Source organism: Eptesicus fuscus, chromosome 16 (genome assembly GCF_027574615.1).
Source record: "Eptesicus fuscus isolate TK198812 chromosome 16, DD_ASM_mEF_20220401, whole genome shotgun sequence".
Lineage (NCBI taxonomy): Eukaryota > Metazoa > Chordata > Mammalia > Chiroptera > Vespertilionidae > Eptesicus > Eptesicus fuscus.
In genome coordinates, this window is record NC_072488.1 from 18,396,240 (window position 1) to 18,422,583 (window position 26,344).

The 26,344-nt window shown below is 38.1% G+C and overlaps 2 protein-coding genes across 6 annotated transcripts in view; one reads left to right on the forward strand and one right to left on the reverse strand.

Annotated features, from left to right (window-relative positions):
* The first annotated feature begins 51 nt into the window (after positions 1–51).
* On the forward strand, positions 52–15,496 carry NDUFAF7 (NADH:ubiquinone oxidoreductase complex assembly factor 7). Of its 3 annotated transcripts, XM_054728082.1 has the most exons (12): positions 52–149; positions 441–604; positions 2,079–2,159; positions 3,064–3,174; positions 4,916–5,129; positions 5,282–5,340; positions 6,061–6,171; positions 8,286–8,429; positions 9,709–9,882; positions 10,374–10,665; positions 14,061–14,244; positions 15,420–15,496. In XM_054728082.1, the coding sequence occupies exons 1-10, from the start codon at positions 95–97 to the stop codon at positions 10,587–10,589; spliced, it is 1,329 nt and encodes a 442-aa protein (XP_054584057.1). In that variant the 5' UTR covers positions 52–94; the 3' UTR covers positions 10,590–10,665; positions 14,061–14,244; positions 15,420–15,496. The 3 variants fall into 3 exon arrangements, with proteins under 3 accessions (XP_054584057.1, XP_008160696.2, XP_054584058.1); XM_008162474.3 differs by lacking the exon at positions 14,061–14,244 and having other exon boundaries at positions 15,420–15,481; XM_054728083.1 differs by lacking the exons at positions 10,374–10,665; positions 14,061–14,244 and having other exon boundaries at positions 15,420–15,483.
* Positions 13,099–26,344, reverse strand: part of PRKD3 (protein kinase D3) — a 61,044-nt gene continuing 47,798 nt past the window's right edge. For all 3 annotated transcript variants that reach the window (XM_054728080.1, XM_054728079.1, XM_054728081.1), the window contains 5 exons: positions 24,996–25,157; positions 24,349–24,447; positions 21,510–21,777; positions 17,655–17,740; positions 13,099–15,681 (listed from right to left, as the gene is read on the reverse strand). In XM_054728080.1, coding sequence (XP_054584055.1) covers positions 15,508–15,681; positions 17,655–17,740; positions 21,510–21,777; positions 24,349–24,447; positions 24,996–25,157 — 789 coding nt within the window. In that variant the 3' untranslated portion in view covers positions 13,099–15,507. The remainder of the gene's footprint in view (positions 15,682–17,654; positions 17,741–21,509; positions 21,778–24,348; positions 24,448–24,995; positions 25,158–26,344) is intronic.

A 26,344-nucleotide genomic window follows, 5' to 3' on the forward strand; every position in this document is an offset into this window, starting at 1 on the left:
CCGGTGACGCACTTCCGGCAGGACCGAGTTCTCTCCCGGAAATGACCACGATCCCGACTCCCGGGGCGGCTCGCGGCTGCTGGGCACGTTCGGCATGATTGTCCTCGCCAACGCCGGCGCCAGGTCGTTGCGCGCTGCAGCGCGAGCCGGTGAGTGTTCGCCCCGCGCGAGCCCCGGTTGCCCTGGGACTCGGGTGGGGTGCTCTGCTCAGTTGCGGACGCCGGGGGCGCTCCGGGCGGGACGGGAGTCCAGCCTCCGACGGTGGGGTCGTGGGCACAGTGTGTGCCTGCGCCTGGTGTGCGTGCAGCGGACAGGAGTCCTCTTTCTCGCCTTCGGGCGTGGTTAGGGGTTAACGAAGCCACTTTGAAAGCGCTCAGGCTGCTGTGCACGTGTAAATACTAAGATTTTTAATGGGCCCCGTTTAATAATGTTTTTCGCAGCCATTCCCTGCCTTTGGAGAGGAAAATACTTCAGCTCCGGAAAGGAGCCGGTAGAAAACAACCCGGTGACTCCGATGCTGCAGCATCTTGTGTACAAAATCAAGTCTACTGGCCCCATCACTGTGGCCGAGTACATGAAGGAGGTCTTGACCAACCCAGCCCAGGTATATGGGTCGGGGAGCCCGAGGACCAGGCCCGCCCGAGCCGCTTTGCGAGGTGTGAGCCTGGAGGGGTGCGCGTAGGCCGGAGCCCGAGCGTCTTCAGTCCCGACCGCCGGGGTCCCTTCCAGGGGGAAGAGCCACCCCACGGGACCTGAGGGCCGATACGTGGATGTTAGTTGGTCAGGGCTGGATCAAGTGAGCGGCAGTGCCATTATACAGGTGACAAATTCCACAGGTGTTCAGGAGACAGTGTAACCCATTGGATTTATGAGATGAGGGACGGATGACTCTTCTATCTGGGCTGAGGTAGATGGTGGAGTCCTTTCCCTGGGAAAAGGGAATGTAGAAGGGTAGGGAAAGATAAGAGCTCAGTGCGATATGTGAGGTTTACAGGACTCTGAGTGGAAATCGGCGACTGGAAATAGAGCATATTCTGGATTTTTTTTTTTCCTGAGAATGGAAGGTCTGGGGCTTGACTGTTCTAGGATGAAACATGGTCACAGCTCTCTGGCCTGTATTTCCTTGTCTGCTCCGCTAAGCCAGTTGGTGAAAGCCAGCAGTCCTTTTATTTTAGAGTGTTCCACCTTTTGCTGAGTGGAAATACGAGATCTGTGGAATTATGGGGTTGGGTTGGCCTGTTGTTGGATGTGGAGTGGCCCACTGTCCAGGGGTTTAGGCAAGGCAAGTTATGTGAGTTAACGTCTAATTGAAATTTAGCATTTTCTAACCAGGAGCATAGGCAACAACCAGTAGCATCAGTAATACCTGTGACTTTAATTAGCATCAGTGCAAATTGCTGATAGTGCCACATCACAACAGAGTGATCTCAAAACATTTGCTCATCTGTGCTTCAGAACTTTACTTATTAGGCCTTTGGCTCGATACTGTTTTTTTAATACTTTTATCAAGAAGCACATATATTACTGTAGCACACATTTATTTTTACATATTTGATAAGTCTTTTTCATTTGCTTTCTTTGGTAACCCTATGTGTTTTATGTCCTGTGCATTTAAAAACATTCTCTGAAGGGGTCCAGCTTCATTATACTACCAGACGGGTTCATAACACACACCAAAAATACACCTGAAATGCTTACTTATGAGGGAAGGATTGATGAATGTTCCCAAAATGAACGCTCCATGGAACCAGCACCCAGGTCAAGAAACGCCATGGCCACCAGGCAGGGTTAATTTGAAGCAGAAAGTGTGAGAATTTGGGGGAGGAGGCTGGAAGGATAGGCAGGGTTTTAGGAGCAGGGAGAGAGAAGGAGGGTGCTTTTCTACCAGTTCTGCAAAATGACTGTCACTTTCTAAAATTTAGGTAAAGATACTGTGATTGTCTTGATTATTTAGAAGAGAGAACTTTCTTACTATGTAATTGTTTATTTCATTGTATACATTATGTATGATTTTGGAGGGGTGTCTTAAAAATAGCCTTATTTGAAAATTGTTTTTTCTGTTTTCTCTTTTTACTTAGGGATATTATGTGCACCGTGACATGCTAGGAGAAAAAGGAGATTTCATTACTTCACCTGAAATAAGTCAGATCTTTGGGGAGGTAATATCAATCTAAACTATAAAAGAAACTAATACCACAAACATTTAAAAGCAGATCAAGTTGCCTTATTCTATATAAGTGTTTTACAGCTTTGTTTTTGTGATTCCTCAAAAGTTGTAGTTTTTTAGTAGTAAATATTGAGGGAATAGAAGGTAACAGGAAAGGAAATGGTATAATGGGCAATGAAAAGTTTATACTTTACATAGAAAAGGGAATGAAGAGAAGGAAAGGAGATGGAGGTAAAGAAGTGAACCAGATGAAATAGGAGAATGGGAGAAGGAAGAGAGACAAAAGCAAGGGTGAGCAAAGAGGTAGACTGTACCCCAGAAGGAATTACTGGAATCAAAATGAGCTCTAAAGCCTCCAAATATAATTTGGCCATAGTTACAGTAGAAGTCTTCCTTTAAGAAACTTTGGATTCTTTTCAGGAATTCTAGTTTATTTATTTCCATATAATAACCTATGATCAATTTGGAACTAAGAAATTGTATACAAGAGGAAGTAGAATTCAGGTATTAAAAAATATATTGCTTATGTGTAAGAGCCATGTAATTATTGAAATGATATCAAGAACTGGCATAGTTATATACATAATTATATTTCATATGTCTATTTGCTTTCAAATACTAGTACCTTTCTATGATAGTCTTATCTGTGTCATGGGACCTTTTGTTAGCGGAGGGTAACTTTGAACTATTTTTTCCAGTTATTAAAGCTTCCTAACTAGTATGTGTTGTAACATAGTCCCAGTGAATTTTCCTATGTGTGCAACTATGTGGACATTAAATACATATGATTGTTTGCAAACATTTTGCTTTCTGGGATAAAGTATGTATTTGCATGGAGTTTTATGTTGTGGTATACTTTGATACTTTATAATACTTTAAGTTTTTTCTTGTCACAGCTGCTAGGGATATGGTTTATTAGCGAATGGATGGCCACTGGGAAAAGTGCAACTTTCCAGCTGGTGGAACTGGGTCCAGGTCGGGGTACCCTTGCAGGAGATATTTTGAGGGTAGGTATAAAAGAGTGTCTTAAAGTCTCGTGTATGTGACTCTTACTACTTTTGACTGAGTTGGCAAACTTTGTTTATTTTCTAGGCTTTCAGTCCTATTTCCTTAATCTCATATTTCTTAACTAATACATGGCAGAATAATACAGTGAGTGATTAGTTATTGTCTGTTTTATGGTTAAAATATGGGGGTGGGGCGAATGTGAAAGCTACAAGTATAAAACATTTAGAAGACATTATGGGAGATCCTATTTGTCTTCTGAGTAGGAAAAAAGTTTTAAAATTATATATCAAGCACAACCCATAAAAGGAAAATGTTAATAATTTCCACTACATTAAAATTAAAAACTTTTTGTTCTTTAAATAAACTAGAAAGTTTTTGTTCTTCAAATACACCATAAAGAGAGTGGTGAGACAAACCATATGTTAGAGAAGTTATTTGCAACCATATAACCAACAAAGAACGAGTAGTCTTCTAAGTCAATGAGGTGAAAGATAACTCAATAGAAAAACCAGGTGGATTATGTGAACAGGCCCATTGTGAAACAGAAAACCCAAATGGCCAATACTAACAAAAAGATGCTCAGACTCATTGGTAGTCAGGAAAATTAGTTTAACCTTTTGCACTCGGATATCGAGTGTGACTCGACATGGTTAGCATCGGTAGCAGGAATCGAGAAAAAAGTGAGTGCAAAGGGTTAAATTGATGAGACAGCCCTGACTGGTTTGGCTCAGTGGATAGAGCATCGGCCTGCGGACTCAAGGGTCCCAGGTTCGATTCTGGTCAAGGGCCATGTACCTTGGTTGCAGGCACATTCCCAGTAGGGGGTGTGTATGAGGCAGCTAATTGATGTTTCTCTCTCATCAGTGTTCCTAACTCTCTATCCCTCTCCCTTCCTCTCTGTAAAAAATCAATAAAATATATTAAAAAAAATAAATTGATGAGACAGACCTGGTTGGTGTGGCTCATTTGGTTGGAGCTTCGTCCTATACACCAAAAGGTCATGGGTTCGATTCTGAGTTAGGATATATGCCTGCGTTTCAGGTTCAGTCCTAGTTGGGATGTGTACAGGAGGCACCAATTGATGTTTCTCTCTCACATCAATGTCTGTATGTCTGTCTCTCTCTCCTCCCTCCTCTCTCTAAAATCAATAAGCATATCCTCGGGTGAGGATAAAAAATATATGTATGATACCACTATATCCTCAGAAATGGTAAGTCTGACAACACCAAGTGTTGGTGAAGATGGGGAAATCTTTTATTTTCATTTATTAATCACAATTCTAAATTTTATCATTAAGAAACCAAGTTCTATACTGTTCCTTTTTATTTCTTCATACATTTTTAATTGATTTTTTACAGATAGGAGGGGAGAGGGATAGAGAGTTAGAAACATTGATGAGAGAGAAACATCAATCAGCTGCCTCCTGTACACTCCCTACTGGGGATGTGCCTGCAACCAGGATACATGCCCTTGACCGGAATCGAACCTGGGACCTTTCAGTCCTCAGGCCGACGCTCCAACCACTGAGCCAAACCGGTTCGGGCTGTTCCTTTTTTATATACACTATGTTTAATAACTCTAATAGGCTATGATTCTTATAGACTGCTGGAGAGAGTGGCTGTGTAAGGAACAAATTTCTCTGGAACAAATTGTATTATAATGAGCAAATTATTGAGGTCAGTGGTTAGAAAACTGAAACTCAGCACATTGTATTTTGCCAATTTTTCTTTTTTTATTTAGGTGTTTAGTCAGCTTGGATCTGTGCTGAAAAACTGTGACATTTCAATACATCTAGTAGAGGTGAGCCAAAAATTAAGTGAGATTCAAGCATTAACTCTGACTGAAGAGAAGGTCCCATTAGAGCGATATGCTGGATCCCCAGTATACATGAAAGGTGTTACTAAGTCTGGGATTCCAATTTCCTGGTACCGAGATCTGCAGGATGTACCAAAAGGTAATGATTTTCCGTAGACTAATGAGAGAATTTTGATCACAACCCCTCACGGTAGTGAAAGAATTAGGCATTTTTTTTGTTAATGTTTAGAAGAAGCAATTCGTTATCTTAAAAATGCTTAAACATTTTTTTCTTCTTCCACTTTTAAATAGAGTACAGCTTTTATGTTGCACATGAATTTTTTGACGTCCTTCCTGTGCATAAGTTCCAGGTATGATGGAAAAAAGGACATGTTTATAATTGAATAACAAAGAGCCTTGTGTTGTAAGAATAAATATTTGCGGTATTTAATTATTCAGTATATAAACATTACTTGAAGTTAACGATATTGGAATTTCTCATGAATATAAATAATTGAAAAGCAAAAATGAAATATTAAGTAGAATTCTTAATTCTCATAGGATAATTATTAAAGAATTCTTAATTCTCCTGAGATAAAGATGCATGAGAATGTAAGATGCTAAATGGCTGTAGTATAGTCAAGATTACTTTTAGCAAATATTTTTAAATTTCGAAGATTAGAGTTTATCTTTATTCTTTCTATGAGAAGATTTGAGATTTGGTAGTAATGTGTGTGTACTGATAACTTCTAAGGCTAAGAGTCTGTATTATATAGCAATTTATTAGCAAAAGCTTCTGATTGGTGTTCCGAAGTCTGTCTTCCATTTTGGGGCACCTTCCAGGCTGCTTATTTCATCTTCCACAGCTCCACCTCTTATCTAAACAACATTAACAGTTTGTGTCTATCAGTCTACTCAATATTTAGAAGAAATGAAGTAAAGCCATGAAGTAATTTTAAGTGGTAAAGTGGTCTGTAAATATTACTTACCTATGTATACATGGTAAGAGGAGAAAAATAGTACTTTTTGCTGGTGACAGTTTTGAGAACAAACTTGCAAAAATTTGTTTTTATGCGTTATTTTGTGTTTAGAAAACCCCACAAGGATGGCGAGAAGTACTCATTGATATTGATCCACAAGTTTCTGATAAACTGAGGTTTGTTTTGGCGCCTCGTGCCACCCCAGCAGAAGCCTTCATACAAGTAGGAATAAGTTTATTTTTCTTCTTAGTTTGTTACCAACCAAGTCTTATTTTCTGAGTTACTATTTTAGAGTTCCTTTATAGGGGGAAGTAGTTGCTTGCAACAAGTGAGGTGTTTTTTATTAACAAAACAGTGTAGAGGCTCTAGTCGGGAGAATGGGTTAAAATCATTTCTTAGCTATGTGACCTTCACTGTTATGCAATCACAGATAAAGTTAATAAGCACTTGTCTTGTACCTTCTCCATTTACCTGTCAAATGTTGACAATATTGTCTCTTGACCTGAAGGGTTTGACGCCTGTGAAAACAAATGTAATGCAGTGTAAAGTAACAACAGTGACAGTATTTATTGAGTACTTTGTATGTATTACTCTGTATTTTCTCACTTAACTCTCAAACTCTAATGCTAGGTAGAGAGTGCCTTTTTTCTCTGATTCTAGATCGCCAGAATGGTATTTTACTACTGTTTTCTCTTGACTCTAAGGAATAATCACAGGAGCCCATCTTAGGCTTATGCTTCAAGGTTCAAAAAATCCTGTACTTCTCAGGAATGTTTGGGCTCTAGATAGCCTGTTTTATTCATTTTTCCCCTTCAGAAAAAAGATGTCTACTTTTTGGACCATAACTAAGACCTTCTAACTCAGAAGTTAGCAGTTTTAAAAGCACAATATCTTTTAAACATGAACCTATGAATTAAGTTTTTGTGGTTTTTTTTTAAAGCATAAGTAAGTGAAAATATCAGCCTAAATGCTTGTAAACGTTTCTATTTTTTTCATTTTCTGGCTACTTAATTTTACCTGAGCGGAAACAAATTCATAAAGCTACTAAGAGCCAAACTCCGGGCACTGGGATTTGTGATTCTTTTTAATTCTTGACTTAAGTAGTATTCACTTATGAGAGAGAGAGAGAGTGATGATTTTCCTCTCATTTGAATGGGGCGAATGATAGTAGAGTCTGTCATCTTGGAGAGCAGGCTGAGATAGTAAGAATGTCATCCTGGTACACTGAGCTGTGTCAGCTTAGTCTGAGGTAACTAACCTCATGGTTTTCATAATTAAATCACAATAATTTATTTAATAGCACTGGGGGCAAAACGAAAAAATCTAAATAAACAAGAAAAAAGAACAAAGCAAAATAAAAAAAGTAGCAGCGGGGTAAGTGGTTTATTGTTTCATTTAGTCCTCACAAAAGGCCTGGTACATAATGTAATGAGGACGCGGACTCCAAGAGGTTGAGTAACTTATTTCTAGTAAGCAGTAGGAAGAGCTGAGACTCAAAAGCTAGTTTTTCTGACTTCGTACCTATTAGACCTGTGCCATTACAGGCAGAAACATCAGGATCAATACTTCATTTCTAATAGGGCAGTGGTCGGCAAACTCCTTAGTCAACAGAGCCAAATATCAACAGTACAACGATTGAAATTTATTTTGAGAGCCGAAAACTGACTTCTGCGCATGGGCCACGAAGTTTCAATCGCACTGTACGTGCACGCCCGTATGTCGTATTTTGTGGAAGAGCCACACTCAAGGGGCCAAAGAGCTGCATGTGGCTCGCGAGCCGCAGTTTGCTGACCACTGTAATAGGGTGTTAGGAGGGGCAAGTTTTAGTGTATGTTTTACTAATGAAGAAAAAGGAATTTTCATTATCTCAGGAATTAGTGAAGTTTCATATATACTAGTTAAGCTGATGAGTATTAATTTTGTTATTTCACTTTTTAAGCTAATATGCACTTATTGAGGACCCTTTGTTAATACCTGAACATCTTGGGAAATAAAGGCCCCAGGTGCACTAGCACTGGTTCATAAGCTGAAGTTTCTAGACATAGAGCTTATCATTGGGATGCCTGTAGCCCCAACAGAGGCATCAGCATATACTTGTTTATAGAAATATCTTTGTAAGCTTAGTGGACGGCATCAAAGAACCAAGGAGTTTTGTATAACAAAGAGGATGACTTGTGAAAAGTTGAGTGTACAGAACATGCTCATATTGAGAACAAATTTATTTTTGTTGTAAATAAGAAATACTCATCGTAGCAAAACCTGCAAATACAGAAAACCTGAAAAACAGGAATCAATTCTTTTGAATGATGCGTTTTCTTTCAACTGTTCCTTACCAGCATGATGAGACAAGGGATCATGTGGAAGTGTGTCCTGAGGCTGGTGTTATTATTCAGGAACTTTCTCAACGAATTGCTCTTACTGGAGGTGCTGCCCTGATTGCTGATTACGGTCATGATGGGACTAAGACAGATACCTTCAGAGTATGTATCATTCAGTAACACGACTTGTCAGAATTTAATTGGTATGATTTAGTTACCAGTTGTTAGTTTTGAAGCTCATTTAAGATCTTCATCTTTGGTTTCTATAGTGCTTCACAATGTTGTATTACATTATTTTATAATTAATATTAATTCACATTATAATTACTCTTAACTCTAGATCTTATTCCTAAGCCTAACTCCACTGTCCAACTTTCGTTTGAACAGGGTGTGAATTGTCTACATTCTTCCTTAAGTTGCAGAACCTAGGTCTGCATAGATCTTAGTAAGCATCTACATATACAAATGGAAAATTTTGCCTGAAGTTTTTTTTAATATTCTACCCCTCCTTCATTTAAATAAATAATTTGGTACTTCTTTGCAGATTTGATCTAGCTACTGTAATCATTCAAACTTTTCCTATAAGATTTGCAATATCTTTTTCTTCTCCAGATGTATTTTATTCTCCCTAAACATCCATTCTTTTTTTTTTTTTTTTTTTAATATATTTTATTGATTTTTTACAGAGAGGAAGAGAGAGGGATAGAGAGTTAGAAACATCGATGAGAGAGAAACATCGATCAGCTGCCTCTTGCACACCCCCTACTGGGGATGTGCCCGCAACCAAGGTACATGCCCTTGACCGGAATCGAACCCGGGACCTTTGAGGCCACAGGCCGACGCTCTATCCACTGAGCCAAACCGGTTCCGGCTAAACATCCATTCTTATTTGAATATGATCACTTATGTTCAATTTACTTTAATTGAAATATATTTAACTAGATGCTATTAGTCATTTTCTAAGTCTCTGGTTCTCAATTTTTAACTTTATTGCATCTAAGTAAAACCTAGTTAGTGTATTAGAAATGCTGATTTCCTAGCCTTACCTCCAGGATTCTGATTCACTAGGTCTGGATAGAGTCTAGTAACATAGTCTCAGGTGGTTTTGAGGCACCTGGTTGATGGTTAGACTTTGTAAAACACCATCTAGGTTCTGGTAACCTGGATTCGTCCAGAGGATTAATGAGATCTCCTCTATTCGCGGGCAGTCATGGAAATGTTAACTGAGAAGGATAGCAGCATCTTCAGGCACTCCAACACTGTGCTTTATATTGGGTTTTCCACATAGAAAATGGTGCTACTGCATTAACAGTGTGTAAATCACTGACTTAGGCCATATTTTCAACGGTTGTTATATAAATTGTACTAAAATAGCACTTCTTTAATCTTGATTAATAGCATAAAAGGACAAAAACTTATCATTTTAAAAATTATGTTCAAGGGGTTTTGTGGCCACAAGCTTCATGATGTCTTAATTGCCCCAGGAACAGCCGATCTAACAGCCGACGTGGACTTCAGTTATTTGCGCAGAATGGCACAGGGAACAGTGGCTTCCCTGGGTCCAATAAAACAACAAACGTTTTTAAAAAATATGGGCATTGATGTCCGGCTAAAGGTAATGGTTTATTTCCGTATTATTAAATATTGTAAATTCACAGTATTTCCAACAAATAGTTAAAAATTTACCTGGCCTAAATGTTCTTGTAGTTAGCCAGTCTTCAGCAGCGTAGGATTTAGTTTAACCAGGTGGCCTGGGGCGGAGCAGCCTTCGTTTCATGCATCTCCATATGAGGTAGAATTAAGATGTTCAAGTAGTGTTCATGTTCACTAAGAAAACTCAACCGCAATTATGAGTATGAATGTTATAACTGTTCTGGGGACATTTTTACCCTTCAGTGTAGATGAGACCATCTGGGAATATTTGTTAAACATACAAATTCATAGGTATGTGTCATAGCAACCTATGTTTTTAATAACTACCCCATGATTTTGAGGCAGAAATAATGTTTTAAACACTGCTTTATTGAATAGCTAATAGTCATTATTACTACATATAACTGGAAATCCTTTCTTCTGTTTTTTACTAAGAAATTATTTTCTTTTCAGGTTCTTTTAGATAAATCCGCTGAGCCATCACTGAGGCAGCAGTTACTTCAGGGGTATGATATGTTAATGAATCCTAAGAAGATGGGAGAACGATTTAACTTTTTTGCCTTGCTGCCTCATCAGAGACTTCATGGTAGAAGCCATGAGATAAATGCAAATCAGTCAAAACCTTCTCCATCACCTGTGGCTGGATTTAGTGAACTTACTTGGCAGTGATATTTCAGTTTGGACTTTTAGTCCCCAAGTCTACCTAAGAAACTAAAATAAAGGAAATGAATTTCATATATCACAGGTAAAATAAGGATTTTATTTCTTCATAGCCAATAAAAACAGCCCATCTTATATACAACTAATGCCCTGGTGCACAGATTTGTGCACATCTTAATTAAAAGGTGGCCGGTGGGGCGGGACTGGGTGAGAGGGGCCGCACACACCCTGGAGCCAACCTCCTGTGGTCCCTCCCCAGCCGGCTGCACCTGGAGCAGCGCTGCGGCTCAAAGGGCACCTGGGGAGTGAATGGGGTCCCTCCGGCAGGTGGGGGTCCCTTGGTCTGGCCTGCGGTGATCAGGCCAAAACTGGCTCTCTTGACATCCCCCGAGGGGTCCCGGATTGCGAGGGTGGTTCTTGGGTGATGCACCCCGGAACCAGGCTCCCTCCTCTCTGGTTCCAGGGTGTGTAACATGAGAACTGCCGCTGCCAAGTCACCACAGCTTGGCAGCTCCTGCGTTGAGCGTCTGCCCCCTGGTGGTCATTGCGCGTCATAGCTCCTGGTTAGATGGTCGGCCGGTTGCTTAAGCCTTTTATAGATAGATAGATAGAACTAAACGTTGATCTTTTTTTTTTTCCCTTGTTAATCCTCACCCAAGGATATTTTTCCATTTATTTTTGGAGAGAGTGGAAGGGAGGAGAGAGGGAAACATCAATGTGAGAGAGAGACATTGGTTGCCTCCTGCATGTGCCCCAACCAGGCCAGGGATCGAGCCTGCAACCGAGGTACGTGCCCTTGACAAGAATCTAAGTTATTTTATTTTTTTGAAAAAATTTTTATTGATTTCAGAGAGGTAGATAGAAACATCAATGATAAGAGAGAATCATTGATTGGCTGCCTCCTGCACATCCCCCACTGGGAATCGAGCCTGCAAACCAGGCGTGTGCCCTTGACCGGAACTGAACCCGGGACCCTTTAGTCTGCAGGCCGATACTCTATCCACTGAGCCAAACTGGCTAGGGCTAAATGTTAATCTTTTAAAGTTATTTTAACTCTGGGAACAAATATGCGTTCTTTTGTGTGAAACTGGGTTTCTTTTAGTAAGTAAAGCTAGTTGCTATATTTTTACTTTATTTTAAAAAGTAATCATGAACACTGATTGGAAAACTGGAAACAACCTAAATGGCCATTTACAGGGGACTGATTAAATAGAACTATCTACTAGTATATGCTTTTAAATCATGTAGAGTGGTATGTTCGGACATGGAAATATCTCTAAGATTTAGTAAGTGGAAAGAGTAGGGTGCAAAATGTTTCATAATTATGATTCCATTTTTGTTGAAGAAAAGCTACATTTAAAGAAATGCTTATAATTCCACAGAAATAAATATTTTAGTACAGATTGGTTTTCTGTTCTGTGATACTTACTTGTATATAAGGAAAGGATGTCCAATAATCACTATTAAATTTCCCAATCTAAAAGAGGGTCTTAGAGGTGAAAAGAGCATTTTTCTTTGTTCTCTTTTGAAGTATTTGGATTTTTTACAACAGGCTTCTGAGAATTTTATAATTAAAAATAAAATTAGATTTTAAAAAGTTTAAAAATCACAGTAAAATCAATAAACATGTATTTACAATGTGAGTTAAATGTAGACTACCTAGGAGGTATAAGTTTCCAAATTGAGCTAATTCTCCCTTATTTTCAGATAAATGTCAAGTTTTAGTTTTATTAAGTTCTCATGTTTTAGTTCACAGAACTTTTATATTAATACCAGACACATGGACTTTCTGAAGAAGTGCTATTTTAGCAACACAAATTTATAAGTGAGATTAAAGGAAAAGGAAATTAGCCATGTGTCTTGAACTATATTGGAGTTCATTGGCAGTGATGAACTGTTACTTTTTATTGCTTCTTTGGCTTAACTGAGAACAGGATTAGCGTTCTGTGTGCCACTCTAAAGTAAAAGAACATGGAGGCCTTATTTTTTCATACTGTCCAGCCTTGGGCTATTCTTAGCCACCCTTATTCTATTTCCATGACTTTTTTTCCCCTCAAAGTCTTGTTTGGGACAATTTTTAGAAGGTAAGAAAGCCTGTGGAAAACTGGAAACAACCGAAATGACCATTTAATAGGAGAGTCAGGCAATGCCTTTTATCTTAAAACCTAGGACATTCACTTGGTATTAGGTATAAGTTAAAGCCTTCTGGCAGCGGCAGTAGTGGATGATTTAAAGGTAGTGCCTAAAAAATTTACAGTTACAATTATTCAGACTTTAATTCCAAGAAATGAGACCTCTAATTACCTCAAATTGCATATCAAATTATAATAATGAGTTATTTATTTTAGGCAGTTAAAAAAATCATTATTCTTAAATATAGCATTAGTTCCATTTACAAATACTATTTCCAAAATAGTTCTCTTACCAAAGCCTGGGGAAATAACACAACCAAATAAAATTTTCTTTGGATATCTCGACTAGAGATAGGCTCAGGTTTTCACATGGAAAAGTATGGTGATATGGAAATACATTTTATTATTAAGCTTTTTTGAGGATATTTACAAAAAGTGGGATGTAACAAAAAATATAAAAATGTACTGAACAGTGTCATTATAGACTACTTTGTACATTATCAAATGTTTCTCAACAATTATTTTTTATACAAACACAACTGATTTCAAGACAAAAAAAAAGGTTATGCAGATTATACAGTATCTGGAGTAATTACTCAACTCCAAATTATCTGACAGTGCCTTTAAAAATTTAGAAAACTTCTTAGGCATTCAACAACAAAAAGAGTGCAATAATTCCATGGCTTGTAATGTTTGATTATATAAGTATAGCAAACACCATTCCAGTTAATTTTCACCTTATGTAGTAAAACCATAATAGGACGCCTACTGACTCCTTTTTAGCACACTGATATAAACAGACTTTGGAGAAATTTGGGGAAGTCATCTATCCTAGGGAAAACACATTTCTAAAAGGTTTTGTAGAATTTGAGTTTTCAAATTCCTGTGAGAATGAAATACTGAGGGACGTGGACTGTCTCCCGAGACCTTTATGGAGAAGCAGTATAACAAAATGGTCAGAAGGGACTCTAGAGCCACACTGTCTGGGTTCAAATACTAATTGTGTGAACGTCAGCAACTAGTTAATCTCCCTGTGCCTCAATTTCCTTGTTTGTGAGATGGGGTTCATTATGCACTTAGCTCATGACTGTTGTGAGTGTAAGGTAACATCTAAAGAGCTCAAAACATAGCAACAGTGCATGTTTGCTACTACTCAAAGATTGTGAAAAGTTCTCTGACTCTTTGTTAAAAGAGGAACAATCTTTTCCTTTGCTACCTCTAGTTCAGTGGGTAGTGACATTGAACACTTGTATAGTTTTTAGCTTATTGACTATGTTCATATATAACATCTTTAAAACAACACCGTGAGGAAGGTCAAGAGGCAAGAATTATGATCTTCATTTTGTAGGTTGAGGAACTCGAGGCTCAGACAAATTGTCACCTGGCCAGATCAACATAACTAATAAAGGGAGCCAATACTTTGTAAGACTTAAACCCGATCTTCTAATTCCAAATCTTTTGCTCTTTTTGGAGGGGAAAAAAAAGTTTACAATGATTACTGAAGAATGAAGAAACAAAAAGCCATAGATTTTGTAAGTCCCAGATATTAAATTTTTTGGGGGAAATCTATTAGTAACTTTTAAAAGCTATTAAGTCTAATCTCTTAAATCACCTATCTGAGCAGAAAAGAACTTATTTAGCTGGCTGCTGGAGCTGAAATGTTTTTAAAATACTTATCCTTTCATTTGCTCTGCTGGTCATATAGCTCTACCCTTCTAAGGGTTTTATGCTCAACCCAAACTGTTTAAAATAACTGATTTAAAAACATTCTAGACATCTGTACAGCCTTCCAATAAGCTAAGGGAAGAAAAAAAAGGACATTGTTTGCTATTCTTTTCTATAGTTTTAACTGACCCTGCACTGGTGTTACTTTTAGTATATATTTAATTTCCTCCCTCAAATTAGTCAACACTGTGTTAAGATAAATTATATAATTATAGTTTAGATCTATACCCATTGAATGCTGGAATCTAATTGTGGCATCATAGTGGTGTCAGTGGGAACATAATTTATTAGCAGCAGAGTTGAGCTATGAGAAGACATACATACTAACTCATCACTCAGATCAGCAGTTCCTGGTTTTGTAGCATCAGTTGTCCAAAATTATCTTAGAGGCTCTTATAACAAAAGGTGACAACTTAATTTTTATGTTGTAGAGAGCATATTCAGAGTTTCAACTCCCAAACAGTTAGAGATCACTGTTTTGGAGTCCTGATTGACCTAAAAGAGAAAGGTAAAATAGTCCAGCGTTCGTTTTTTAGGCAGATATAAAAAAAAACACCTCAATCCCTCTAGGGTCAGTTAAACAAATGTTTAAAGTCTTTATAGGAAATCATATGCCAGCAGCCTCTCTGATATCTCTTTACATTTAATTGTTTAGTAATCAACCTTATAACTCTTGTATGATTTGGTCAAGCTATGTAATAACTGGATCCTAGCTTGCCTATCTGTCCCCTTTCTTGAAAATAATATAAGAACAGGAAAGGGAAGATAAATTAAGTGCCACTATTGTACTAAAGTGAAGGATTAGGAAAAAAAAATACAAAAAACCAGTTATTTCTTATGCTTTAAAAATTTATGAAAAGCTTCATCCTGGTGTCATTATGTGTCTATCACTGTTTCCCCTCTTGTACCTACTCATTATGAACTACAGTATTGGTGTCACTGATTCCTTATCACATTTCCTCATGTCTTTGCATCCCTGCAGATGACAACCTCCAAAGAACAACAGTTGTGCAGCAAAATATCAGTCCAATAAATGAAATCTTTCCTTATTGAAGTTAGCTCATTGATAATTAAGGATCTTCTTCCATGTCGTCTGGATTGGGAGCCATGATGAAGTGCTTTGGGTATACAAGGTTGTGTGTGTACGCATGTATTTCCCAGCGGGCATCATCACTTTCATGTGTAATGTAACGTTCGCCAATGCGAGTTTCAAATTCTCTAAGGTCAAGCCAAGTCTGATAGTCCTAAAAAAATAAATAAAGGGACTATGAACTATAAAAGAAACAAAATCCATCAACCTTTTTTTTTTAGCACCATCCTATGTAATAAAAGAGTAATATGCAAATTGATCATACCTGCTATACCCATAAGCCACACACACCAGCCAATCAGGAGCGAGTATGCAAATTAACCCAACCAAGATGGCTGCAGCCACAGAGAGAGCAGGAGGCTTGGGTTTCCCTAGCAATGGAGGAAGCTAAGCTTTCTGCCTGCCCTGGTGGGCCCAGGCCTCCGCGCAAGGCTACAAAGTTTCAGTTATAGAAGATAAATCCCAGATCCCAGGGCCTCCGCTTGGGTTGCCGGGGGGCGTGGCCAGCCTGCAAACCACCACAGGCCCCTCGCCCAGGCTGCCCCACGCCCCAAGGGAACCCCCACTCTAATCTGGGACACCCTTCAGGGCAAACCAGTTGGCCCCCACCCGTGCACCAGGCCTCTATCCCATCCAATCCTATCTAAAAATAATATGCAAGTTGACTATCACTCCAACACACAAGATGGCTGCCACAAGATGGCCAGCAGGGAAGGGCAGTTAGGGGTGACCAGCCTGGCAGAGGAGGGAAGTTGAGGGTGACCGGGCCTGCAGGAAGGGCAGTTGGGGGGGGGACCAGGCCTGCAGGGGAGGGCAGTTAGGGGTGACCAGGTCTGCAGGGAAGGGTGGTTAGGGGCAAACAACCTGGCAGCAATAAGGCATCAATCAGGCTGGCAGGGGAGTGGTTAGGGGGTGATCAGGCTGGCAGGCAGAAACGGTTAGGGGCAATCAGGAAGGCAGGCAGGCGAGCAGTTGCAAGCCAGCAGTCCTGGATTGTGAGAGGGATGTCCGACTGCTCGTTTAGGCCCGATCCTACCTGGGTTAGGGTTAGGGCCTAAACAGGCAGTCGGACATCCCTCGAGGTGTCCCAGATTGCAGAGGGTGCAGGCTGGGCTGAGGAACAACCCCCCCCCCCCCGCCCCCATGCATGAATTTTGTGCATCGGGCCTCTAGTAATCATATAATTGACAAGCTCCTATTCATAAGTACTTGGTATAAAGTAAGTTCCATTTGTAATATTTTAAATTATCAATGTTAAAGATAAATACTTTTTCAAACTGAGTATGAAGAAATTAACTAGTTTCTAAAGTTAAAAAAACTGTCTCAGGCTTCTGAGGTGGCTAATAATTACTAAAACATTCTGTTCTATACTATGAGAGGTCTATGACTTACTCCTTAAAATAGGGGAAAGTGCTTAGCTAGAATCTTTTATCAGGGTAATTTAATAGGCCCTGAGAATAATTATGCTTGCATTTGTTTTTAAGTTAATTCTACCCCTCACTGCTTTTACAATAGTTCTAAAGCTTCTCTCTTTATACTGAAGTTTGGGGGTAACTTTTTAAAAATCTATACAATAGCTTTTGGAGGAATTAAGGCAAATGTTTCAAATGGCATTTCCAATCTCTTCAATGCAAATACGGACCTTTGAATAGAAATTTATTTAGAAGTAAAATATACTTAAAAATAATGTGTTAAGGACTTGTATGCATGCATATAAGCATAAACAATGGACGCAAAACTCTGGGGGGTGAGGGCATGTATGGGTGTGGGGTGGGGGAGGTAATGGTAAGATATGTACACATATAATACCTCAATAAAAAAAAAAAAAAAAAATAATGTGTTAAGCTCATTGTACAAAAAAGTGAAATGAACACATAAAGTCCCATGAAAGGCAAATTAATTGCTTTCAGTTTATGGGCGTTTAACTGCCTATCAGTTCTGCACTTCAGTGGCTTATTGCAAGAACTTTCAAAGATTCAGCCACAGTACATATTAATCACTATAGAACACTTGCATTATTCTAAGATGTGTAGAGCCTGTTGATCTTACAGTAGTTTCATTAGGTAAGAGAAATCACAATGATCTGCTCAAATGAGGTTTGACAAAGAGATACACTTTTTTTTTTACCTGCAGCCAGGGATGACTAAGAGATTTGTCCACACTGTAACGTTTTCTCATCTTCACTTGAAGTAGGTTGTTTATCAAATCAATTGCTAAGGAAAATACAAAATCAGAAGCATGAATTTGGGAGTACAAAGCACCCCAAACCTGTGGCACTGCCTGGAAGGCAGTTCAATCCATAGAAATACATAGAAGGTTGGGGATTTTTTTTCCCCCTCAAGGAAATGGCCTTTAAGCTAACATGTTAGTGACCCATGAAACTGTTTACTGAATTTACAGCATATCTGTTTTATTAAGGAGGCAATATAAAATACAAGTTAAAAGTATAGGCTCTGATAGGAATAATTAACATTATTAAAATTTCTATACTACCCAAAGCAATCTATAGATTCAATGCAATTCCTATCAAAATACCAGTGGTGTATTTCACAGAACTAGAACAAATATTCCAAAAATGTATATGGAACCACAAAAGACTCCAAATAGCCTAAGCAATCTTGAGAAAGAACAACAAAGTTGGAGGTAATCTACCTAATATCAAACTATACTATAAGGCCATAATAATCAAAACAGCATGGTACTGGTATAAAAACAGACATACAGATCAATGGAACAAAACAAAGCCCAGAAATAAACCCATGCCTTTATGGTCAATATTTGAGGCAAGAATATACAATAGGGTAAAGACAGTCTATTCAATAAATGGTGTTGGGAAAATTGGATATGTACAAAAAATTGAAACTAGATCACCTATTTACTTCATACACAAGAATAAACTCAAAATGAAGGAAAGACTTAAATGTAAGACTCAAACCCATAAAAACCCTATTAGAAAAGATAGGCAGCCGAAACCGGTTTGGCTCAGTGGATAGAGCGTCAGCCTGCGGACTCAAGGGTCCCAGGTTCGATTCCGGTCAAGGGCATGTACCTAGGTTGCGGGCACATCCCCAGTAGGGGGTGTGCAAGAGGCAGCTGGTCGATGTTTCTCTCTCATCGATGTTTCTAACTCTCTCTCCCTCTCTCTTTCTCTCTGTAATAAAATCAATAAAATATATATATAAAAAAAAAAAAAAAAAAGAAAAGATAGGCAGTAAAATCTTAGATATTTCTTATAGGGATATTTTTGTGATACATCTTTTCAGGCAAAGGAAACAAAAAAGTAAACAAATGAGACTACATCAAACCAAAAAGTTTTTGCATACCAAAGGAAACCACCAACAAAATGAAAAGACAACCCACTGAATGGGGAGCACATTTTTGCCAATGTTACATCTGATAAGGGGTATTATCCAAAATTTATAAAGAACACCATAAAAAACACAATCCAATAAAAAAAATGGGCAAAGGACCTGAATAGACACTTCTCTAAAGAGGATATACTAGTACAGATGGCCAATAAACATGAAAAGATGCTCAATGTCACTAATCATCAGAGAAATGCAAATTAAAACCAAATGGGCTATCACCTCACACTTGTCAAAATGCCTATCAATAAATCTACAGATAACAAGTGGTGAAGATGTGGAGAAAAGGGAATCCCATGCACTGTTGGTGGGAATGCAGATGGGTGAAGCCACTATGGAAAATAGTACGGAGGTTCCTCAAAAAATTAAATATGGAAATGCCTTACGACCCAGCAATTCCACTTCTGGGAATATATCCAGAGAAACCTGAAACACTGATTCAAAAGAATATACACACCCTATATTCATTGCAGTGCTATTTACAATAGCCAAGATTTGGAAGCAACCCAAGTGCCATCAGTAGATGAGTAGGTAAAAAAGCTGTGGTGCATTTACACAATGGAATACTACTCAGCTGTATAAAGTAAGGATATATTACCTTGTACAACAGCATGGATGGACCTAGAGCAGTGGTTCTCAACCTTCCTAATGCCTTGACCCTTTAATACAGTTCCTCATGTTGTGGTGACCCCCAACCATAAAACTATTTTCGTTGCTACTTCATAACTGTAATTTTGCTACTGTTATGAATCGTAATGTAAATATCTGTGTTTTCCGATGGTCTTAGGTGACCCCCGACAGCGGTTCTCAACCTGTGGGTTGCGACCCCTTTCACAGGGGTCGCCTAAGACCATCGGAAAACACAGATATTTTTATTACGATTCATAACAGTAGCAAAATTACAGTTATAAAGTAGCAACGAAAATAGTTTTATGGTTGGGGGTCACCACAACATGAAGAACTGTATTAAAGGGTCGCGGCATTAGGAAGGTTGAGAACCAACGACCTAGAGGGTATTATAAGTGAAACCAAGACAGACAAATACCATGTGATTTCACTTATATGTGGAATCTAATGAACAAAATAGAAAGAGACTCATAGATACAAAGAAAAGACTGACAGAGGGAACAGGGCTGGGTGAAATAGGTGAAGGTATTAAGCAAAAACAGCTCAGACACAAACAACAGTATGGTGATTACCAGAGGGAAAGGTGGGGTGGGGACATGTATAAGAGGGTAAAGGAGGAATAGTGGTGGAGAAAGGAGACTTTGGATGGTGAACACATAATACAATATACAGATAATGTATTATAGAATTACACACTTGAAACCTATATAATTTTATTAACCACTGGAACACCAATAAATTCCATTAAAAAAAAAAAACTTAGGGGGGGGAAAAAAAAAGAGTGGAGCCTGCCAGGCTGGGCTGAAGTCATTCTGCCACCTATTCTGTGATACAGAGTCAGTTACTAAATTCTACTCTGCCTTCGTTTCCTCATCTGTAAAATAAGGTTGTTGAGAAGATGGCGTTATCTTAATACATGTAAATGGCTTAGAATGGTGCTTAGCACACAGTGCTAAGTATTCACGTTATTTCAAGATGAATAAAACAGATGCTGATTGCAAGCTAATGCCCCTCCCCCTTCCAATGACATCATATTGCTTTCTAGTCCCTGGCTTGGTCTAGAAAAGTTGCCAAGGCCATTACCTCACCTCCATGGTTTGATTGAGGTGATAAGTTACTACCAAAAGTTCATATTCAAGCCTGGCTGGTGTGGCTCAGTGGTTGAATGTTGACCAATGAACCAAGAGGTCACTGATTTGATTCCCAGTTAGGGCACATATTTAACCCTATTGTTCCACTAGGGTTGCAGGCTCAATCCCCACTAGGGGGTGTGCAGGAGGCAGCCAATCAATGTATCTCTCTCATAGATGTTTCTACCTATCCCTCTCCTTCCCTCTCTCTAAAATCAACCAACTGGAGAGTGTCTATTGACTATAAAGCTCATTCTAGATATAAAGAACCTGAGCTATAGGTCTTCTTTCAAGGAGTTTACAATCTAGTTCTGAAGATAAAAAAAAAGTGATTATAAAAATATAGAATACTTAAGGAAAAATATGTCCAAATACTAGCCAAGGTAGATCTTACACAGGTTAGAGTAGGGGTTCAAGGAAGAACTTGGAAGATGAGCCACAGTTAAGGGGTTCTTGAAAAGGCAGGAGTACAATAGCTAGGAGGGACTGTAGGCAGGGAAAAGACCTCATCAGAAAATAGTCCAGGATTGTATAGGGGAGCAGTGGGAGATGAAGCTGGAAGTAAGCTTAGGCCATATCACAGAGATAGCTGCAGCATGGTTACAGGGAGACCAATGATATGAAAGTAAACATGTTTCTTGAAGATGCATTTGCCTGTGATGAGTAGAAAGGACAGAGATTTTAGTAGTTCAAAACGAGCCAAGTGGGGCCTGGAGTAGAGCTATGCCTGTGCTCAAAAACAGGTCACTAATGGAATTTGGAAGATGAATAGGAGATATAAAAGAAGAAGTAAAAAAAAGGCTGATAGGGAGTCACAAAGATTTTTAGACTAAAAGGCATAGAGCTAAACATTTTTTTACCTTCACCAGAAATTTCTTTCCATGGGTTTGGTGGATACATAAATGCAGCATTTTGGATTTGGTCATTTATATCTTCATCTTCATTAAAAGGAAATGTGCCACTGAGGCTCACATAGACAATAACTCCCACTGACCACATGTCTAGAGAACGGTTGTAACCTTTGCTTCTGAGAACTTCAGGGGCTAAGTATGCTGGAGTTCCTACCACAGACCTCCTGAATGACTTTTCACCAATGATGCGTGCAAAACCAAAGTCACACAGCTTCACCTGCAATTCAAAGATGGTGTTAATTTTATATTCTTCTACATTATCTATCTATCTAACCTATCCCTAAATGATAGTGTATCACACTTACCAACTGTATTGATTATGGATGTCCAATGACTGTAGATAGGGAAATGGTAAAATACATTCATAACCTGTGATTCATTACTAACAGTGCTTCTTTCAAAAAACCACTTTTAGATTCTAGCTTCCAGAATGCCAAATACCAGACTGGTGTTGTAAGTGTTCAAAGTTGTTTGATGCAATGGAGGGTGCTGATCGTTTCTCACTTGGAGTTTAAGGAGATTACTTTCCTATAATCTGTGATCAAGAATTATGTATTTCATTTTTGAATCCCCAGTGGATTCACAGTGCCTGGACATATAAAGGTACTTAATAAATGTTTGCTGAATGAAAAACAAGTTATGATATTTAAAATCTTTTTATTTTGCCCGACCAGCATGGCTCAGTGGTTGAGTGTCAGCCTATGAACCAGAAGGTCACGGTTCAATTTCTGGTCAAGGCAGCCAATCAATGATTATCTCTCATCATTGATGTTTCTATCTCTGTCTCTCCCTATTCCTTCCTCTTTGAAATCAGTAAAAAAAAAAAAAAAAAAAAATTAAAAAAACCCACATTTTATTTTGCTTAATCCTAGAATCTGTCTTCCCAAGGACACTATTAATTGGCAAGTAAACAAAATTGAAGTGTATTCCAGATAACTATTAATGTGGCCAGAAGAGTAATGCTAGAGACTACTTGAAAAATTACAGTGCTTTCTATGCCTGTGGCACAATTAGTGCTAATTAGATGTTTAGGTTTGAAAAACGTTTTATCTGCAGGTAGCCACAGTCACTAACATGTCCACTTGTGAACAGAGTTCTGGAAGTGTGATAAGCTTGGCAGAGCTCAGAGAGGTTCAGGTTTTGGTGATGAATGATGCATCCATGCTGAATAAGCAAATACCAAGTACTTTCCAGAGGAAATGCCTCATTCATAAAATGTCTTCAGAGAAAGCATTAATATAAAATGAGAGAAAAGGAATTTGGCCTGTATGAATCAGTAGTACAAACATTGACAGTAGAGCAAAGATGAAGGTATATTCAAATGATGCTATTTTGGGGATATGACCCTCAAAGATGGTTTTATGATGATATTTGTTCTGTGTCATTACTGAAATTGGCTATTTCTCTATTTGAGTCTTTGAAGAGTAGGACTATGTTGACCATGAAGAAATACGAACTCTTTCATTTTATTGTTAAATGCCATATTTTAGCTAACATCTTGATACAGTAAAATGACTTGGCAGTTTGGCAATTGAATAAAGAAGTGTGACCACTTGAGCAAAAAAGACTATCAAGTAAATTATGCTATTTTCCCTTTGTTCCTAGTGGAACAATGGAGATCACTAAAGTAGATGTCAGAAAGCTGGAGTTTTAGTCTTAGCTGTGGGGGTGTGCATCCTTTGCCCATACTATTTTGAAGCTCTGAGATAAGATATGGAAGTACTTTATTTAAAAAAATTGCACCAACTACTAGGGGACCCTCTTTGACCTTACAATGATAAGGAATAACTTCTAACCACTTAGGCATTATAAAAAAAAAGAATATGACCACTTCTTTAAAAGTAAAAAGGTTAAATAATTTTTAATACTTTTTTTTTCTTTGAAAGACAATTTGAGTTGAATTTACGTGCAGAAGGTATTCCTTGAGATCTGGTTAAATTTAGAAAGTCTTTCATAAAAATAAACAATATAATTACAATAAGTACAATAGCCATCTGCTGTTTTTATTCTAGGCATCTGCCTAGTTGTACATGTTTTAAATGTACTTAAACAATAGTTTGGCAACAGTTATTCTAGCTGTTTGGAAGGTTCATCAATGACACAATCATGAAAAACATTCATAGGTATTGCCAACATATTTCCTCAGGAAAAATTTTTCAAATTTTGGGTTATGATTCATTTTTAGGTGATGAAATAAATTTGGATCAAGATCAACATTTTTTAATGAAATGAAATTTAACTGAGTAAAAAACAAAACCAGTGCATCACACATAGTGCACCAACGGTATTCTATGTGCTTGAGCACTGGTGGTGATGGGAAATGTAATTCTTACATAGGTTTTGGTGAAAATGCTTGAAATATAATATTCTAAAGAGCAAGAGGAATTGGCTTCCTGCCAACTAGATAATCAAAACCTAGAATCTCCCAACTCAGGGTTTCCCCTCAGTTGGTTTTGTCCTCAGCAACGAGCACCTACCAAGGTTGATTCTCCCCCATTTGATTCCCAACCCACAGAGAGAGGTGAATTACAAACAGTCTACGTGCAGAAGGTATTCCTTGAGACCTGGTTAAATTTAGAAAGTCTTTCATAAAAATAATCAATATAATTAGCAAAATCTGAATTCACACTATTCAGGTATTAAACCTTACTGGCAGATACAGGCTGAAAACCATTCTGTAAAATGCTTCTATACATGAACCCACAGCATTGTTTTTTGTTATGTAGGTACTTTGTCATGTTGAAAGATACTTAAAATGATACTTAAGAAGGTTTGGAGACCATCTCACCTGAGGAAACGGCTCTGCAGATGCGAGTAGCACATTTTCTGGCTTTAAATCACAGTGCACGATATTTTTAAAATGTAGATTCCTCAAAGCAACAAGTATCTGTTATTGAAAGAAACAGATTTTTTTCCACACCTGGAAAAATAATAGCTAAACCCCAATCTAACCTGCTGAACGATAGAGTAATTTGAAAAGCCAGCTACAGTTCATCAAGATTTAACTGTGTTATTCTATTCTTCAAGATTAGCAATTCCCACATTAGGAATATGTAAAATACATACATTGCTATTTAATTATTTTGTGTAGTCTCTAATCACCCCAATATATTTAACTAAAAGATGAAAAATAAAATAAAGCATAGGGAAGATAGTCAATAAAATTGTAATAACTATGTATGGTGTCACATGGGTACTAGACTTATTAGGGTGATCACTTTGTAAATGTTATAAATGTCTAATCACTATGTTGTACACATGAAACTAATATAATATTGTGTCAAGTGTAATTGAAAAATTTTAAAAAGAAACAATGCTAACATAAAAGACAGCTGCTTCTAAAACAGGATAAAAGTAAAATTAAAATAAAAAACTAAGCAGTTATCTTTCACTGTCAAAAAATTATTCTCTAGTTTAAAAAAATGGTTAAGATACCTGTGTCACCATGAATTTAGTAATTCGTTCTGGAAGTCGACTTTTCTCACTGGATAGAATCATTTCCAACATATCTCCATGCAGCTTTTCCATTACTACAAAAACTCGTTCTGGTGTTTCAAACATGCATTCCAGGTTTACAATCCCAGGATGGTGCAAATTCTGAAGAGTTGCAGGATTAATTGTATGGAATACATGGCAAAGGAAGAAAAACAGCTTAGGAAAATAAACAATGAAAGCAAACAAAATAAAAAGTATCACACATTACAATTTTTCCAAATTATGGAGAGCTAATGCACTGAGGAGAAAGAATGTTTCCCCAACTTGATTATATAATTGCCCTTGTCCATTACTTCTTTTCCTTCTCACCTTTTCAATCTTCTGACACTAACTTTATGCTGTCCACAAATAAGCACCAATTGCCAATCAAATTTTAGCTAATTACATAGAACTCTTTGGGGCAAGTATTTGTGAAGGTCTTTGCTCAAGAGATGGTTTTGTTTTTAAGGTAATTATTTACCCAAGTCTTGATTCTCATTATACTATCTGTCGATTTGGTCTTCCTTTGTTTAGGCTCAGCATCTTTTTATCTCCATCAACCCATGTTACTTGAGTACTACTATGTTACCAGGGTTGGACAACACAAAGATGAATGTGATACTGTTTCTGCTAATAAAAAAGCAACCTATCTTACTGGGGGGGTTCCTCTAAAGCAAACTTGAGAAGACACCCATGCTCAAAAATGTTCAAATAGCACTTTCTTTCTGGGCATAAACCTTAATTCCTCTGCTGGGATTTTAAGATCTTAAAAAAATCTGAACCGGTTTGGCTCAGAGGATAAAGCGTCGGCCTGCGGACTGAAAGGTCCCAGGTTCGATTCTGGTCAAGAGCATGTACCTTGGTTTTGGGCACATCCCCAGTAGGGGGTGTGCAGGAGGCAGCTGATTGATGTTTCTCTCTCATTGATGTTTCTAAAGCCAAAACCGGTTTGGCTCAGTGGATAGAGCATCGGTCTGCGGACTGAAAGGTCCCGGGTTCGATTCCGGTCAAGGGCATGTACCTTGGTTGCGGGCACATCCCCAGTAGGGGGTGTGCAAGAGGCAGCTGATCGATGTTTCTCTCATCGATGTTTCTAGCTCTCTGTCCCTCTCCTTTCCTCTCTGTAAAAAATCAATAAAATATATTAAAAAAAAAAATCTGACTTCATTCTCCCAATTCATCTTAAATATGCTCTATTGACCCAAATAATTAAAATTTTAATTTCTTATTAATAGAAATAATATTTTTCTTATGCTTTTTGTCCTTATCATGGGTACATAATTACGCTAAGAGGGCAAACTTTTTTTTTT